We start from the raw sequence: 17184 nt of genomic DNA, 5'->3' as shown, positions 1-17184 counted from the left end.
TCTCTCAGTCTTTCCCACCTCAGTAATAGATCCACCACTCACCCAGTGCCTATGCCAGACAGCTGCATGGCAATTCTCTTCTTTATTTTATTTTATTTATTCATTTTTTTAGAGAGGAGAGAGAGAGAGAGAAGGGGGAGGAGCTGGAAGCATCAACTCCAATATGTGTCTTGACCAGGCAAGCCCAGGGTTTCGAACCGGCGACCTCAGCATTTCCAGGTCGAAGCTTTATTCACTGCACCACCACAGGTCAGGCCAACAATTCTCTTCTTTAAAAACAAAAAAAAGCCCTGGCCGGTTGGCTCAGTGGTGGAGCGTCGGCCTGGCGTGCAGAAGTCCCGGGTTCGATTCCCGGCCAGGGCACACAGGAGAAGTGCCCATCTGCTTCTCCACCCCTCCCCCCCTCCTTCCTCTCTGTCTCTCTCTTCCCCTCCCGCAGCTGAGGCTCCATTGGAGCAAAGATGGCCCGGGCGCTGGGGGTGGCTCCTTGGCCTCTGCCCCAGGCGCTAGAGTGGCTCTGGTCACAACAGAGCAACGCCCCGGAGGGGCAGAGCATCGCCCCCTGGTGGGCGTGCCGGGTGGATCCCGGTCGGGCGCATGCGGGAGTCTGTCTGATTGTCTCTCCCCATTTCCAGCTTCAGAAAAATACAAAAAAAAAAAAATTCTCTTCTTTAAAAACAAAAAACAGTCCTGGCCGGTTGGCTCAGTGGTAGAGCGTCGGCCTGGCGTGCGGGAGTCCCGGGTTTGATTCCTGGCCAGGGCACACAGGAGAAGCGCCCATCTGCTTCTCCACCCCTCCCCCTCTCCTTCCTCTCTGTCTCTCTCTTCCCCTCCCGCAGCTGAGGCTCCATTGGAGCAAAGATGGCCCGGGCGCTGAGGATGGCTCTGTGGCCTCTGCCTCAGGCGCTAGAATGGCTCTGGATGCAACAGAGCGACGCCCCAGAGGGCAGAGCATCACCCCCTGGTGGGCGTGCCGGGTGGATCCCAGTCGGGTGCATACGGGAGTCTGTCTGACTGCCTCCGTTTCCAGCTTCAGAAAAATGAAAAAAACAAACAAACAAACAAAAAAACCCCAAAACAAAAAATATTGTATTATGTAAAATCTCAAACATCACAAAAGTAGAGATTGGTGCAATGAGGCCTTTGTACCCAGCACCTGGCCCTACAGCCATCACCCACCATGACCAAGCTTATTTAATTCACACAGAGCCCCACTTCTCCCCACTCCGAATGGATTATTTTGAAGATCTAGAAGTTGTAGCATTTCATCCACGAGCACCTCCGTCATTCCCCTCATGAAATCTGCCACCCAGGATTCTACCTACAACGTACCTCTCTAAACAGCTCCCAGGTCCTCTGTACCCTAAGCCACCCCAGGGGCCCTCCTCCAATCACTATGATGAACTCCAAGACGCCTCACCTTGGGGTCCCTTCCAGCCCATGCAAAATTGTCTTAAAGCAGCGGTTCTCAACCTGTGGGTCGCGACCCCGGCGGGGGTCGAACAACCAAAACACAGGGGTCGCCTAAAGCCATCGGAAATACATATTTTATTGGGGTCGCGACCCACAGGTTGAGAACCACTGCCTTTTTTTTTTTTTTGTATTTTTTGTATTTTTCTGAAGCTGGAAACGGGGAGAGACAGTCAGACAGACTCCCGCATGCGCCCGACTGGGATCCACCCGGCACGCCCACCAGGGGGCGATGCTCTGCCCCTCCGGGGGTCGCTCTGCCGAGACCAGAGCCACTCTAGCGCCTGGGGCAGAGGCCAAGGAGCCATCTCCAGCGCCCGGGCCATCTTTGCTCCAATGGAGCCTCGCTGCGGGAGGGGAAGAGAGAGACAGAGAGGAAGGGGGGGTGGAGAAGCAAATGGGCGCTTCTCCTATGTGCCCTGGCCGGGAATCGAACCTGGGTCCCCCGCACGCCAGGCTGACGCTCCACCGCTGAGCCAACTGGCCAGGGCCAAGAACCGCTGTCTTAAAGTGTTAATCATATCACATCTCCACCTTACTCAAAATTACACAAGTGTCTCCCACCAAACATCAAATAAAATCCAGACTCCGGCCCCAGCCCTTAGGTCCCTGTGGGGTCTGGGAGACATCCATAAGCTCACCCTGCACCCTGAACCCACTCACCTTTCCTTACAAAGCCCTGCCCACAGGGGCCTGTGCCTGATCCGAGAACAAGTCAAGCTTTTTCCCGCCTTGAGGTCTCAGCACTTGAAGTCTCACCTTCTAGAGTCCTCCTTCTTACCAGCCTTCTGGGCTCCCCTCAACACACGGGGCTCAGCTTGTGTGTGAGTCTGGACTGCTGTCTACAGCCTCTCCCACCAACCCCACCATTATTCTTGACTTCAGCTACCCTCCCTTTGCATTTCCTTTATGCCATTCACCATAAGTTGCAATAATTTATATCTATTATTGTGAAAATCTATCACTTATGTCTTCTCTGCCTGATTGGTGGTGGCACAGTGGATAGAGAGTCGACCTAGGACACTGAGGTCCCAGTTTCAAAACTTCGAGTTCACTGGCTTGAGTGCTGGCTCACCAGCTTGAGTGTGGGATCATAGACATGATCCTGTGGTCACTGGCTTGAGCCCAAAGGTCACCAGCTTGAAGCCCAAGGTCGCTGGCTTGAAGCCCAAGGTCGCTGGCTTGAGCAAGGGGTCACTGGCTTGGCTGGAGCCCCCTGGATAAGGCACATATGAGAAGCAATCAATGAACAACTAAGGTGCCGCAAACAAGTTGATGCTTCTCATCTCTCTCCCTCCCTGCCTCTCTCTCTCTCACTCTTTCATATGCGTGTGCACACAAGCTAAAAACAAACAAACAAAAACTAAATCTGTATGAGGCAGATGGTCACAGGTGTAGAACTTTGAGTCAGATGAAGTCCTAACTCTGCTACTATGACCTCAGTTGCCCTGGCCAGGTCACTTATCCTCCTTCTGTCTCAGTCTCATCAGCTGCAAAATGGGGGATAATAATAGATTTACTGACATCTGAGGGTTGTCATAAAAATTAAGTAAGAGTCAGACCTGTGGTGGCGCAGTGGATAAAGCGTCGACCTGGAAATGCTGAGGTTGCCGGTTTGAAACCCTGGGCTTGCCTGGTCAAGGCACATATGGGAGTTGATGCTTCCTGCTCCTCTCTCTGTCTCTCTCTCTCTCCTCTCTTTTCCTCTCTCTCTCTAAAATGAATAAAATAAAAATAAAAATAAAAATAAAAAAAAATTAAGATAATATGCTGCCATGCTTAAACGGGGTCTCAAGCCTAGTCAGTGCTCAATAGATTTAGCTATAATCATTTATATTATTATTATTATAAATAGGCACATTATATTAAACACACACATGCGCATGCATGCACGCAGCCAGCACAGGCCTGGCACACAATAGATGTCCGGATAACATGTGCTAAGTGCATGATTCCTGAGCTCGGACCAACAGCTCTTACATCCTGGGGTTGCTGGATCCTAGGACGGAGTGGTGAAGCTGCTTGCCCATGGCCCCAGCCAGCCACAGGGGCTCTGCCTCACTTAACCTCCCTTGCAGTGGAGCTTTAGGATCCATGGTGAATGGACTTGAGCAAGGCACCCAGGGGAGTGTATGCTGAGTCCCCGTTTCAGAACCGACCACGAGGTTCCATCTTCCCTTTTCTGTCACGCTGCCTTCTCTTCTCCAGAGCCCACAAATAGGAAGTTATCCCGGAATGGCTCGGGATGGATCTGGAAAGGGCAAGGAGAATCAGGCATCTAACCAAAAGTTGGACACCGCCTTGAGTCAGAGTAGGAAAGGTGTGCCGCTGCCCTGCGGGTTGTAGGCAGAGAGCTCCTGGAAGTCAGATTCAACAGAAGCCAAGAACAACAGCCTGACCTGTGGTGGCGCAGTGGATAAAGCGTCGACCTGGAATGCTGAGGTCGCCGGTTCAAAACCCTGGGCTTGCCTGGTCAAGGCACATATGGGAGTTGATGCTTCCTGCTCCTCCCCCTGTTCTTTCTCCCTCCCTCCCTCTCTCTCTCTCTCTCTCTAATAAAAATGAATAAATAAAATCTTAAAAAAAACAAAAACAAATCTTAAAAAAAAAAAAAGAACAACAGACTGGCCAGGTTGCTAACTGCATACCAAGTGCCAGAGTAGGTATTTCTGTTTAGAATGTCAGTTGGCTAGTTTGCAGTAATCCTTGGTCATACTCCAAAAATCAGAAGCATTTTTCTTCTCTCTGACCACTGTTTTAAAAACTTGTAAAATAAAACTCGCCAAGATAAAAAATGTGTTATAAAAGCACAATATATTATAAAAGACAGTAACAATATATTATAAAAGACTGTGATAGTATAAACACTAATATTTTAATTAAGATCACATTCAGCCCTGGCCAGTTGGCTCAGTGGATGGAGTGTTGGTCCTGTGTGTGGATGTCCTGGGTTCAATTTCCAGTCAGGGCACACAGGAGAAGCAACCATCTGCTTCTTTTTCTCTCCCTCTCTCCCTACTGTCTCTCTTCCTCTCCTGCAGCCAGTGGCTCAACTGGTTTAAGCATTGGCCTGGGCACTGGGGATGACTCAGTTGGTCCCAGTGCGGTACCCTCATATGCTAAAAATAGCTCAGTTGATTGGAGCATTGGTCCCAGATGCGGGTTGCCGGGTGGATCCCAGTCGGGGTGCATGCAGGAGTCTGTCTCACTATCTCCCCTCCTCTTACTTAAAAAATAAATAAATAAAATAAAAATTCAAACGATATGGACATTTACGAAGTTAGGAGTCGGGTGCCCCTAGCACCGCTTGCTTTGTGAAAGCAAGGGCCAGGAGTGACAGGTCTCCCGAGGTGAAGGTGGCAACGCTGGCAGTTTCTGGGATCCCCGGCCATGTGGCACAGTGAAAACTATCTTCAGCCTGGAGCTCTGCTTTGAGCTCTGGATTTGGACATCCATTTGCCTTCTTGAACAAATCCACTTGGGTGACCTCCAAACATTGTCAACTGCAGACCCAAAACAGCCTGTTGTCACTTATCTCCCCAGCGTGGCTTCTTGTCCCATTGCTTCACCTCCCTGAACAGCACCATCTGGGAGGCAAAATCTGGTGGCCGACCTCCCTCTTCTTCACATCCAGTCTCAGTTGCTGGGTCCTGTTTAAATCCACTCGCGAGCCACGTCTTACCTCCTCCCACCCCAACTCTGCCTCTGCCTAGGTTCAGGTCACCACTGTCTCCTGCCTGGGCAGAGCCCTGAGTGGTCTCACCTCACATATTCTAGTAGCTCCCTTGCCTGGTTACCTTTGCATCCCTGATCCCTTGTGGAGTTGCTGACACATAGTAGCATCTCACTAAATACTGGATGAATGAGTGAACATATTATTATTTTAGTGGGCAGGGGTTTCCAGTGGCCTCCACTTGATCCTTTTCCCTATAATAGCCCTTGTTCCCATGGGGAGATGCGGCTCTGTGTGTGTCAAAAGTGTCTGTCCTAAGTAACACACACAGGAACCAGGCAAATAGCCCTAGGCAGGTACTCTGACCTGCAGTGGAGCACCTACTAGGGCAGAACATAAAATCTAATTTTTTAAGTATATGTTTATTAGAGAGAGAAGCTGACACTTAAACGTTGCCTGCCACTTTAACCCAGCTGGGGGAGGGCCTGTAATCGGGAGCCTTCCCCGCCTCTTCAACAGACAAAACTGCAGGCACATGGCCCAAGAAAAGCCAGATGGATGCTTCTTCCTTGGAATGTAAATTGTAGGCAAAGTCTCAAAGACTCTGAGAATGGCTGGGGACAAGCATCTGGCAGTGGCCCATTCACAATGGTCCAGAGTCCCTCCAGCCTCCCAAGCTCCTTCATTTCCCGCTCATTTCCAGGTCTGTGTTTCAGCCGACATTCATCCCCTAACTTCCAACATCCTGCCAAAGGTTCCCTTTTACTGCACTTGCCATCCAAGGGCCCTGACTGGCTGGAGTCAAGGTGCTCCTGGGAGAAGAGCATCTAAGAATTCCTCTCCTTTTACAGTTTCAAGTGATTAAATGGCTCCAGATGGTTGGAGATGGACCTGACTTGAGATCAGATGGCAGGAAAGAGCCTCAAGGGCCCTCAAGAGAGATGGCCAGAGGCGACGAGGGGTGGCTAGACTCAGCACCTGGATCTAGATGATTCTGCAAAGAAGGCCAAAACTAACAATGCCTCCTGACTCAGCCCCTCACGCCAGTGGCTGCAAAAGCTGTGGCAACCCACTGTCCCCCTTCAGCCACACGGTCACATGACTAGGAATGACAGTTGTATGATAATCCGCAGCAATGGTAGGTGTCCCAGCAGTTTGGGCTGCAGCATAAAGTGGCAGTTTCTCCCCCTAAGAAACAAGCCAACAATAAAAAGGAGATTTGATCCTCTTTCCTACTGGGCTCTTCACTGCAGGACCTGATCCCTGGGGCTAGTGGGATCGCACACCAACCTCGAACTATTCTCCTGGTGCCTAAAGTGTGGTTGGAGGAATGATGGCCCCGAATATGTCCACCTTCTAATCCCCAGAACCTATGAATTGTTACATTACAGAGAAAAAGGGACTTTGCAGATGTGGTTAAGGTTAGGGACCTTGAAGTGGGGAGATGATTAACCTGAAATTTCCCAGGGGAACACCCATTTTAACCAGTACTTTGGCACTTCATTGATCAGCCTATTTTTTAAATTTTTTATTTTTGTTTGTTCATTTTAGAGAGGAGAAAGAGAGAGAGAGAGAGAGAGAGAGGAGGAGGAGCAGGGAGCATCAACTCCCATATGTGCCTTGACCAGACAAGTGCAGGGTTTCGAACCGGCGACCTCAGCGTTCCAGGTCGATTCTTTATCCACTGCACCACCACAGATTAGGCTTGATCAGCCTATTTTTAATGGCCACTGGGAGCAAAGAGTCACTGGGGCCGGTGAAACAGTCTGTCAGGTGGGCAGCTGACGGGTGGGATAGACTGGTTTTACCATTCCTTACTTCTGAGGCCTTGGGATCCTTTTCTCTGCATTATTCCAGGGGAAGTCTGCCTCTTCCTCCTGCAGGCCAGTGCTAGGTCCAGGCTAGAGCAAGCCCCCCTCCGGAAAAGGCTGCTGCCAGGTGTCTGTGTTAAAGCAACAAACCCCAGCTTTCCCTAAGGTCTCCCAAGACAATTATGTGTCAAGACATAAGTACTTGGCACTGGCCAGTTAACTCAGTCAGTTAAGAGCATCCTCCCAAAATGACAAGGTTGTGGGTTCAATCCCTGGTTAGGGCACACACAGGAAGCAACCAATGAATGTATAGCTGAGTAGAACAACAAATGAATGCTTCCCTTCCTCCTTCCTCCCTTCTCTCTAGCTTCCTCTCTCTGTACCTTAAAAAATAAATAAATAAATAAGCCCTGGCCGGAGTGTTTGGTTGGTTGGAGCACTGTGCCAGAGCACGGAGGTTGCCAGTTCAATCCCCAGTCAGGACACATACCAGAGCAGCTCCATGTTCCTGCCTCTCCCAGAAAGAAGGGGAAAAAGACAGAAATACTTTCTGGTGCTGGTAGTGCACCCCCAAAATCCAGGTTTGCATGTTCTTCACAGGCTTCCACCACTCATCCTGGATGTGACATCATCTTCCTAGTCTGATTTTGCACAGCACTCACAGGCTCATTTTGACTCAGTTTCCGCCCTGCTGTTGGCTGCCATGGGACAAGCTGGCAGTGGAGTAGGGGGGAGGGTTAGAGACATTGCTAGTTTTGCACCTTCTTCTCAGTCCTCCTAGTGTCCTCTGTCCGGATCCTGGTCTCGAACAAGGACCTTCCTTTGAAGTAAGGCCCATGCCCTGTGTCAAATTCACAGAGACACCACGAAATACTACAAACCTTTAAGAGGAACACAGGGATACCAGACATCTGTCAGACAACTGGCAAACTTCCGGCTTGAGGCACTTCACAATATCAACATGGCATTGCACTATCCTCCTTTTGATGACATAGTATCTTTGTGAAACTGGGTTTTTGGCAGCTGCTAAGATACAAAGCAAGTACCACAAGGAGGGTCAACGTGGAACAGGGAATGAAGATGGCGATGTCCAATCTGACTCCAAGTTTTTTTTTTCTTTTCTTTTCTTTTTAAGTGAGAGGAGGGGAGATAGAGAGACAGACTCCCACATGCACCCTGACTAGGATCCACCCGTCAACCCACATCTGAGGCTGATGCTAGAACCAATCAAGCCACTGGCTACGAGAGGGGGTGGGGGAGAGATGCAGATGGTCTCTTCTCTTGTGTGCCCTGGTCAGGAATTGAACCCAGGATGTCTATACGCTGGGCCGAAGTGCTATCCACTGACCCAACCTGCCAGGGCCCAGGTTTGTTTTGATTTAAATGGTTATCGTTATGGACTGGCCTTGCTCTAGGGGTGCAGATCACAGAATCTTCCTGGTTCAAGTCTCTACTTAGTTAAATAGGGCAGGTGGCTTAAAGCAAGGCATTCAGGCAAGTGCCTTCAGCTTTCTGGCTTGTACATTGTGATAAGAATAGCACTTGCTTCATGAGAGTTGTTATGGATCTCCAAATGGGTTAAGACAGATAAAGCCCTTGGACTAGTACTAGGCATAAAATAAGTATTGCAAACATTGACTATTGTTTTCATTATTAATTCAAACAAAACCCTACTCCCATTCATAGCAGCCAGGGCACCAGAGCTGAACTCTTAGTTGGAAAGCCTCCCACTCCCCAGGCCTGAGTTTGTCAGGAGGTGGCTCCACGCAGGGCTTAAGGCAGGGAGTGCAGGGTGCTCAGTGGGTGGGTGCTAGTACCTAATTGAACTCATTAGATGTTAGTTCTGCCCCCCATCAACCTTAGTTACTTCTGTCTGTTCCAATAATGCTTAAAAAGCTTTTTTTTTTTTTTCGAGTGCCTTGGCCTCCTGGGAGTAAGCAGGTGAATATTTTCAAATGTAATGATGAGCACTGATAGTGATGTCCTGAGCTCAATCCCACTCCCAAAACGGTGACCCCCAGCTCCCACATGAGAGCTTCTGAGCCCAAACCTACTCACTCCCACCAAACACACACCCCTAGGGAAGATGTCCACTTCTTCCCTAGGGGTGGACACTTGAAATTGGGGTAGGGGAGGACCCAGCCCTAACAATTCTGGGCCCTCAGGTGAGAGACTGTGCTTTCACCCCTAGGAAGCAATTCATGGAGAAGGGTCAGCAAGAGTCCCACCATCCTCTGTAAAAACTGGCAAGGGCCACCTCAGCTCAGAGTGGCTTGAGGGCCGGCGTGAAGCCCCTTTGAAGTCTTCCAAAGACCACGGAGGGCACCTGCAAGCAGATCTGCTGTTTTGTGGGGTGGGGTCGAGGGAAGTTAGCAGATATTTGAATAATACAACCATTTAATAAATTAGGCAAATATTTATTGAGCACTAGTGTATTTTGGGAGAGGCCCGGACTGAGGGCTCCGGCTGGCTGCAAGCCGCGGTGCGGAAGGCAGGTGGCACCAAACGCCCATTCATCGACGCTGTCCTCTGGGCTCTCGACCCCGGCAAAGACCTACCTCCAGAGAGAACTCACCCAGAGAATCGCAATCCAGCGCACAGAGGCCATCGGTGCGGAAGGAGAGAGGGTGTCTGGGCTGCGCTCAGAAGCATCCCGGTCCAGGGCGAAATGCTTGTTCCAAGTCTGAGGATACCCAGGTGGTGAGAGAAACTTCAAGAGTCCCACTATCGGAGCGGGCGGGGCTTGAGTCCGGAGAAGGCGGGTCTGTAGGTAGGCGGGGCTATACATAAGAAGGAGGAGGCTCCTGGGAGAATAGGTGGGGTTACGGCCTTTGAGTGGGCGGTATTCGTGCGCAAAGTCCCGAAAGAGAGGAGCTCTGGGTGGGAGGGACTTAGAAACCGTCAGGGTCCAGTTTGCGGACCTTCTTATTGGGCGGACCCGGGGACTCAGTGTACTTGGGCCATTACCTCAGAGTGAAGGGGAAAATGTTAGCCGTACGTGGGCGTAGTTCTTCCCTTTGTAAGGCGGGCCTGGGGCTTGGGTCCTAACAGCTTGTGTCAGTCGGTGAAGGGGGCGGGGCTTGCAGCTGGGGGTGGAGCTTGCAGAAGCGCTTTAAGGGAACGCGTGAACTCCTGTAGGGTGGAGTTTGCATCGCTGCAAAGGGATAAGTGTCTCTGCGGGATTCCCTCCGCTCGAGGAGCTGGTCCCCGGCTCTGGGGAGAGGCGGGGCTGCGTGAGGAGAATGTGTAACCTCTGGGCAAAGTTTTCCTCCTGGAAGTGGGAACTAATAACTCTGCGCTAGCCTGCGCTAACCGCGCTAATGAGCGGGGGCTTACGGCCCTGGTGGGCGGGGGTGCTTGGTATTGCATTGGCCTGGGCGGGGCCAAAAGGGGGCGGGGCAACAGGCCTGAGAATCTCTGAGCTGGCAGGGGGCGTGGCTCGTGGCTTCGGTGGGCGGGAGCTTTGGAGAAGTCCCAAGGGGAATCTTGACAGCAGTGAGTGGGCGTGGCTCGTAGCTCCACGGGACCCGCTGGTAGAGTGGGGGTCTGGGTGCAGGTTCGAATTGTACCTTGATGGCACGGGGCTTGAGAGTCAGGGGGCGGAGCCTGAGACACAGCTCTGGGCCTGGGCGGAGTCCCGACTCTGCGCAGGCGGGGGCTGTGCCCTGGGAGGCCGTCTGTTTAGGCCCGCACGCAGCTCCGCATCTGGTGCTCATTACGGGATGACAAAGAGCCGGCTCTGTGCCCCCTTCCCCACTCCCATCTCCTCCCTCCGACTGCAGTGCATTTAACTCCTTCCTGCTCTCGAAGTGCTCTGGATCCCAGGCCCGGGTTCACAGGAATAAGCTCCAGCCCTTCCCGTCCTGTCAGGCTTTGTCACCCCCCCTCCCCTCGGCTGAGCCCGTACCTCCTTCCCAGACCCAGGCCTTAGGGCCACCCTGCCATCCCCACTCCCATACAGCAAATCTTTCCCACAGCGTATCCGTGGTTAAAAATTTGGGCAGGATCTGGTGGGCGTCTGGTTTGAGTTAGGGAAACGTGAGGGGGGCCGAGGGCGGTGCTTAGCGCTTCCTCCGCCCCCGCCGCGCCCCCACCCCCGCCCCCAGGTTGGTCCCCAGCGCTGGCCTCTAGTCTCCTGGTACCTTGGGGCCCAGCCTGGCCTTCTAACCCAGGCCTAGTGCCCAGAGCCAGACCATGGCATAGGGCACCTAGTAGGGAAGGGGAGTCTGGGCTACCCCTCCTCGCCTGTCCGGGTGGTCGTGGTGGTTCGGTTCTGTCCTAATTAGAGGCCCTTAGAGACTGCAACTGAAAAATTACAGAGGCACTGGGAAACAGTGCCTTCCCTGTCCACGTTCCACCTCTCCCTGTCCCGAGGCAGTGAGCGCAAGACGCTGAAGGTTGCAGGGTTTTCCCAGGCTGTAATGTTTGACCATTCCCTCCTCCAGTTTTTGGGTCACTTTAGCCTTGAGCAGCCTGAACTTTCGCTCAAGCTGGGTTCTTTCTGTCCCTGCACCACCCACACGGAGAAGAGCAAAATGTGGCCCAAGATTGGAAAGCCTTGCTCGGGAGGCGGCAGAGGGAGCTGGGTGTGGGCTATCTCTTCTGGAGCGGTTAGTGTTACCCCCAGCCTAGTGTGCCAGGCTCTGACTCTCACCTCCCCTAAGTGGGGAGGAAGAGTCCCTCCAGAGGGGTGGCAGCACCTTTGAGTGACCCTGAGCCCCAGCCCCAGCCACCAACTTCTGGATATCCTGCAGTGACGGGAAGGGAACTACCAAAAGAAAGTTAGAAACTCACCCACTACTAGACCCTCTTCACTCCCAGAATCACCAGGCCCAGGGCTTACCTTTGACCCCTAAATCCCAGCTCAGCAGAAAGCCCTCATTCCAGAATACTCCCCCAGATTCAGCCATACCTTCTTGGAGTTTTGGTCTAAAGAACAAATATGGAATTCTCTCCATCCCAAACTTCCCACTCCTGGGCTTTCTGTGTAACCGAGCAAGGCTTGCCCTCTCTGGGCTCCTAGATCCTTGAAAATCTCTGACTCATACCTTTCCTTAAGGGGTCTTACCTTATTTCCTTGGGGGCCTCGACAAGCTGGAGGAAGGTCCCCTCCTTTTCTCTGAATCCTCCCAGATCCTCCCCTCAGGCACCAATGAGGGTCAGAGGTTTGGATGAGGTTGGCACTCTGTTTATTGGAGAAGATCCCAGCACCCACCCCCTGATGTCCTGGGGGCCTTGGCATCTCCTCTTTCATATGTGCCAGGCCAGGGAGCAGTTTCCGTGAGTCAAGTCAAGTGGTTGGCTGAGAGAGAAGCCTGGCTGGGCCCTGGAGAGCAGGAAGCCCTCTGTCCATCTGGGCAGCCCCCATGGGTCACTGGTGCAGCCTGGGCCATGTGTCCAATGCTTGCCCTTCCCCCATCCCACAAAGTAAGGTGCTGTGCCCCATCACACACTGGTTCTGCAGGTCTGCACCCCTGTGAGGCTGCCCCGGTGGGGCATGGGTTCCGTGGGGCCCTTGTTCCCAGTGTGGGTGACCCAGCGATAGCAGTCCGTAATGCGTTTGTTGGGAGCATGGGGGCCACAGCGCGTGCAGTACACAATGCCCAGTGCAAGTAGGACCACCAAGAAGACACATGTTGGTACTAGGAGTGCCACCAGCAGCCATCGGTCATCCCTCCGGCTTCGGCCCTCAGAACTGGCCTCTCCCAGGGCTGTTGGGGCTGCTGAGGGCAGCCATGGGGTCAGTTTGGGATCAGAGGCACTTTCTCTTGGGACCTGTGGGGCTTTGGAATAGATGTGTGTAGGGCTGGCGGGAGCGGTCTGGTTAGTGGGCCTCTGAGAGGGCAGGGCAGTACGGAGGACTGCGGGATGGGTGGCTGCAGGCAAAGGGCCTTGATGGGCGGGGGGCACAGAGAACCTGGAAGTAGTGGTCAGAGATGGCTGGGAAGTTGAGGTTATGGGAAGGTGGGTGTCCTGGGCTTTGAGGACTGGGACATCTGGTGTCACAGGAGGGTGATGAGTACTGGAGGTTGTGACCAGAGGAGTGTGGTTAGCTGGGATTCCAGGCCAATGAGTGGTGGTCTGTGTATCAGCCACCTGGGCATCTGAAAACATGGGGGACTGGTGGGAAGTGTACATTTCAGGGTATTTGGCTGAGATAACTGGGGATTGGTGGGCAGGGGGTTGGTGGGCAGGAGGCCATGCTGGGTGGGTGGTGGAGATAATAGATTGGTGGACAGAGGGCAGATCTGGATAGTTGGCTGAGATCATGGGGAACTGGCGGTCAGGGGGCAAAGCTGGGTGCATGGCAGGGATCCTGGGGGGTTGAGGGGCAGGGGCCAGGGGTGGGTGTGTAGCAGAAACAATAGGGGGTTGGTGGGCAGAAGGCAGTGTGGGGCGTGTGGCAGAGACCACAACAGGCCGGGTGACGGAGAGCACTGAAGAGTGATAGGGGGCCCTGGGGGCACCGAGTGGGGGTGGCCAGGTAGGGTCCAGGTAGGGCATCTGTGGTTCTCCATTCTCTGGGAAGCTAAGTCTATAGGCCAGGTCAAAGTCAGGCGGTGGCTGCGTGGCCTCCATCCACGGGATCCCAGGCATCTCTGTCCAGCCACCATCGAAGTCCTCCCAGGCCTCACCTTCATCCTCTTCATCCTCTCCATCATCCAGCAACTCAGGTCCAAGGTCCTGAGAAGCCCGAGCACCCATGTCCCCAGCAGGGCTGCAGCTGATGCCATCAGCCTCAAGCTCGTGCCCTTCGCTGCAGTAGCACTCGAAACCACCAACATAGTTGACACACATCTGCTGGCACACCCCGACGATCTGACATTCGTCTGTGTCCACGCAGCGGTACGGCTCATCCTCAGCTGGCCGGAAACCCAGGCGACAGTGGCAGCTGTAGCCCTGTGGCCCACCAGGCTCACACTGCTGCTCACACGGGGCATGGGCACAGGGGTCCTCACAGCTGCGCCCGTCGGCTGCCAGCCGGAAGCCCTCAGTGCAGCGACAGGACACATGACCATCCACCTCCTCTACGCACTCGTGTTCACAGCCCCCGTTGTCCGGGTTGCAGCCGGTACCTGGGCACAGGGGCCCGTCCCGTGACCAGCGCACACCACCCTCAGGCTGCTTCACGCACAGCAAAGAGGCCTCTCTGCCAGCCTGGCATGGCACGGCAGCCACGGAGCCGAAGGGCAACCACTCGAACTCGGTGGAGACCAGGTGAAAGGGCGTGGTGTAGACAGCCGGGCCGGCCTGGCCAGCCTCCTCCCGCAGCGCCGGGCAGGAGCCCTTGAAGTAGAACTGGCACAGGTAGCCGTCCACAGCCAGCGAACACGAGCCCTCGAGCCAGCGATGCCCTCCACTCGCCTCAAGGGCAGCGCAGCGCTGGGCGGGGCAGGGCGCACCAGTGGCAGGCTGGGCCCAGTTGGTGAAGGCTGTGTCCTGGTCTCCCGTGGTCCACGTGAAGCCGCGCAGTGGGCGCTGCGGCTGGCATTGCCGGGCCTGCCGCTGCAGCCCAATCCACAGCAGTCGGCCGGCTGGGCCGGCACCCACTAGGCTGTCCAGGCGCTGGGCCTCCTCAGGGGTTCGCGGCGTGGCCAGGTCGCCCCCCAACTTTCGGCAAGCCCTCCAGGCTTCCAGAAAGGTGCCGCGCCGCGGGAAGAGCGCGTAGCAGCTGTCGGGGTCGCAGGCGGAGCGGGGCTGGGTGGCCCATGGGGCCTGGCCCAGCGTGGGCACCATGGCCGCCCAGGCCAGCAGCAGGCGCAGCAGCATCGCGACGCCCCCCGACTGGCCGGGGCTGGGTCCGCCGCAGCTCTTGACAGGGGGAGGGACCGGGGCCTCTGGTGGGCGGGCCGGGGGCGGGCCCCACCGGACTCGGGCCTTGTAAGGAGTGGGCTGGGGCTGCCGCCAGCTCCCTGCTCCGGCTCCCCCGGGGCTGCCAGAGCAGGAAGCAGGCCGGCGTGGGGGCAGGGGTAGGGGGTGCTGGGGTGGGGGTGGAGGACGGGAGGAGGCACCCTGAGGGGCTGGGAGGCACCACAGGCGGGAGCCTGCCTGCCTGAAGAGGCTGGAAGACCCTCAGAAAACCCCTTGCAGCCTGGGCTCTTGGTGTTGGGGTGCGGTCACTTCCCAAAGAGTGACAGTGACCCAAATCTGGACACACCAATCTCATCACACCCATGGACAGTCTCACAGCCCAACAGCTTGCCCTGCATATGGAAATATGCTCTGACTCATGGCCTCAACACCACTGACTTGTGTGCCCCTAGCCCCGCAGAGAGCTCTCTCTACGGACGCCTGTCCCGGGTCCGCGCATGCTCTAACATGCTAAGCCCTTCCCCTCACTACAGACCCACGTGGGCCTGCAGCCCCCTTCCCACACGGCCACATACTCTGACATGCTAGCCCCCTAGGTGCACAAAGTGATGTGGCATTCTACGTGCCCTAGCACATGAAGTCCCGCACATTCATGGGCAGGTCCTGAATGGGAGCCACCTTGATGGGCAGGCACAGACATCTTCAATCCCTCATTTACCATTTACGTACGCGGCTCCTGCCTCCCCGCACCCCCCCAGCCCAAGCTGCCTGGCTCCAGCCCCCTGGGGGGGGGGGCTGAGGGGCAGGGGCTGCTGTCCCTTCACCTCTGCTCGGCCTGGGGCTCTGGGAACCTGGGCTTAGAAGAGGAGGAGGCCACCCCCAAACAGGAAATGCTTCTCTGGGCTGCTGCTGCAGGGGGGCAGGGGTGCAGGGGGAGGGGGTCAGGCAGGGATGGCTGCACTCAGGGCGAGCAGGGCGAGCTGCAAGGGAACTGGTGGGAAGCCATGTATGGGCATGGGGCACACAATGACACACGTGTGTGTGACGCAGGCATCCCATGTGCAGAGCCCTCCCTGCCCTCAGGGCCTGCTGTGTAGGCTTGGCCAGGGTCCTCTTCCTGCTGTCCTGGAGGCCTCTGGGGGCCTGTGCACTGAGCCATCCTCTGGGATGGTCCCTGGGGTCCTGGTTGTCAGATTAACCCGTGCACACCCACGCCCTCTGCACTCGTGGCAGAAGTTTGTGGTAGTGGGGATGTGAGACGTGCAGGAGAGCTTCGGCACCCTGCGCTGCCCTGGTCCCGCCTCCCGCTCTGCCACTGCCCCGCTGGTGCCTGCAGGGCAGCCGCTGACCCCCTTTGGGTCTCCATTTTTATCTCCCAAATGGGGGTAATGTGTCAGGGCCTTTCTGCTCGGCAGGGCTATTGTATCACCGCGCTCAGTGTTTGCAAATGTGCTTTGTCAGCTGCAAAGCATGAGGCAAGTGTTCCTTAGTCTTCCGAGCAAGTCGGGTGGGAGCGCGGCCCAGGGCGGCTTTGCTAACCAACATACAGCGCCAGGGCTGGCCCTGCAGACACAGCCAGTCCCCCAGAGGAGCAGGACTTTTGAAGTGCTTGCTATATGCCCAGAAGGTGGCTCTGCCAATGTCTACGTCTGTGAAGCACATAGAATATCTATCCCCCTTGCCGTGAGAGGGAAGTCAATACGGGCAGTTTGGTCTTCCATTGGCTCAGGCCCAAAGCCTTGACATCATCTGTGACTCCTCTTTCTCCCACACCCATGTCCAATCTCTCAGCGGATCCTGTCGACTTCACCTTCAAAACAGACCCAGGATCAGACTCTCACCACCTTCTCTGCCATCCACCTCTGGCCTCTGCCACTGTCGTCTTCCATTTAGACTCTTGCAACAGCCCCTCCTCCGGTCTCTCTTCTGCCCTCTCCATCCTGCCAGAGGGATCCTTTGAAAATCTGAGTCAGGTCTAGCCAGGTCCAGTGGCTCTCCTGCCCAGAACCTTCAAGGTCCCCACTTCACTCAGAGGAAAAGCTGAAGTCGTCATCGTAGCCTTCAGATGTGTGTGGTCTGCCTGCAAACTTCTCATCCCAATCCCTCCCCGCTCCCTTTTCTCCAGCTGCTCTGGCCTCCTGGCTGTTCCTGAAACTCACCAGGTTCATATCTACCTCAGTGCCTTTGCCTTGGCTGTTCCCCTAGCTGGAATACTCTTCCTGCAGATTTGAGTGCTCTGCTTCTTCACTTCCTTCAGGTCTCTGCTCAAGCAGCAGAGTCCCTGACCACCTTCCCCTCACCCACCCCCAGGGTTCCCTGGCCCCCTAGTCTTGTTCCATTTTTCTCCTTTGCACTTACCACTACCTGAAATGGTATATATTTACTTGCTGGTCTGACTCTCTCAATAACCAGGGTTTC

At 54.9% G+C, this 17184-nt stretch overlaps 1 protein-coding gene across 1 annotated transcript; it reads right to left on the bottom strand.

Annotated features, from left to right (window-relative positions):
- Nucleotides 1–12138: 12138 nt before the first annotated feature.
- On the bottom strand, nucleotides 12139–14744 carry CD248 (CD248 molecule). The gene has a single exon (XM_066350101.1). The coding sequence runs from the start codon at nucleotides 14722–14724 to the stop codon at nucleotides 12400–12402; it is 2325 nt and encodes a 774-aa protein (XP_066206198.1). The 5' UTR covers nucleotides 14725–14744; the 3' UTR covers nucleotides 12139–12399.
- Nucleotides 14745–17184: the final 2440 nt, after the last annotated feature.

The sequence above is a fragment of the Saccopteryx leptura genome, chromosome 1 (assembly GCF_036850995.1).
Source record: "Saccopteryx leptura isolate mSacLep1 chromosome 1, mSacLep1_pri_phased_curated, whole genome shotgun sequence".
NCBI lineage: Eukaryota > Metazoa > Chordata > Mammalia > Chiroptera > Emballonuridae > Saccopteryx > Saccopteryx leptura.
This window is presented reverse-complemented; position numbering and strand designations above follow the sequence as displayed.

What these genes read in the sequence shown, in the direction of transcription:
- CD248 (XM_066350101.1), bottom strand. Translation starts at nt 14,724, where the DNA reads ATGCTGCTGCGCCTGCTGCTGGCCTGGGCGGCCATGGTGCCCACGCTG.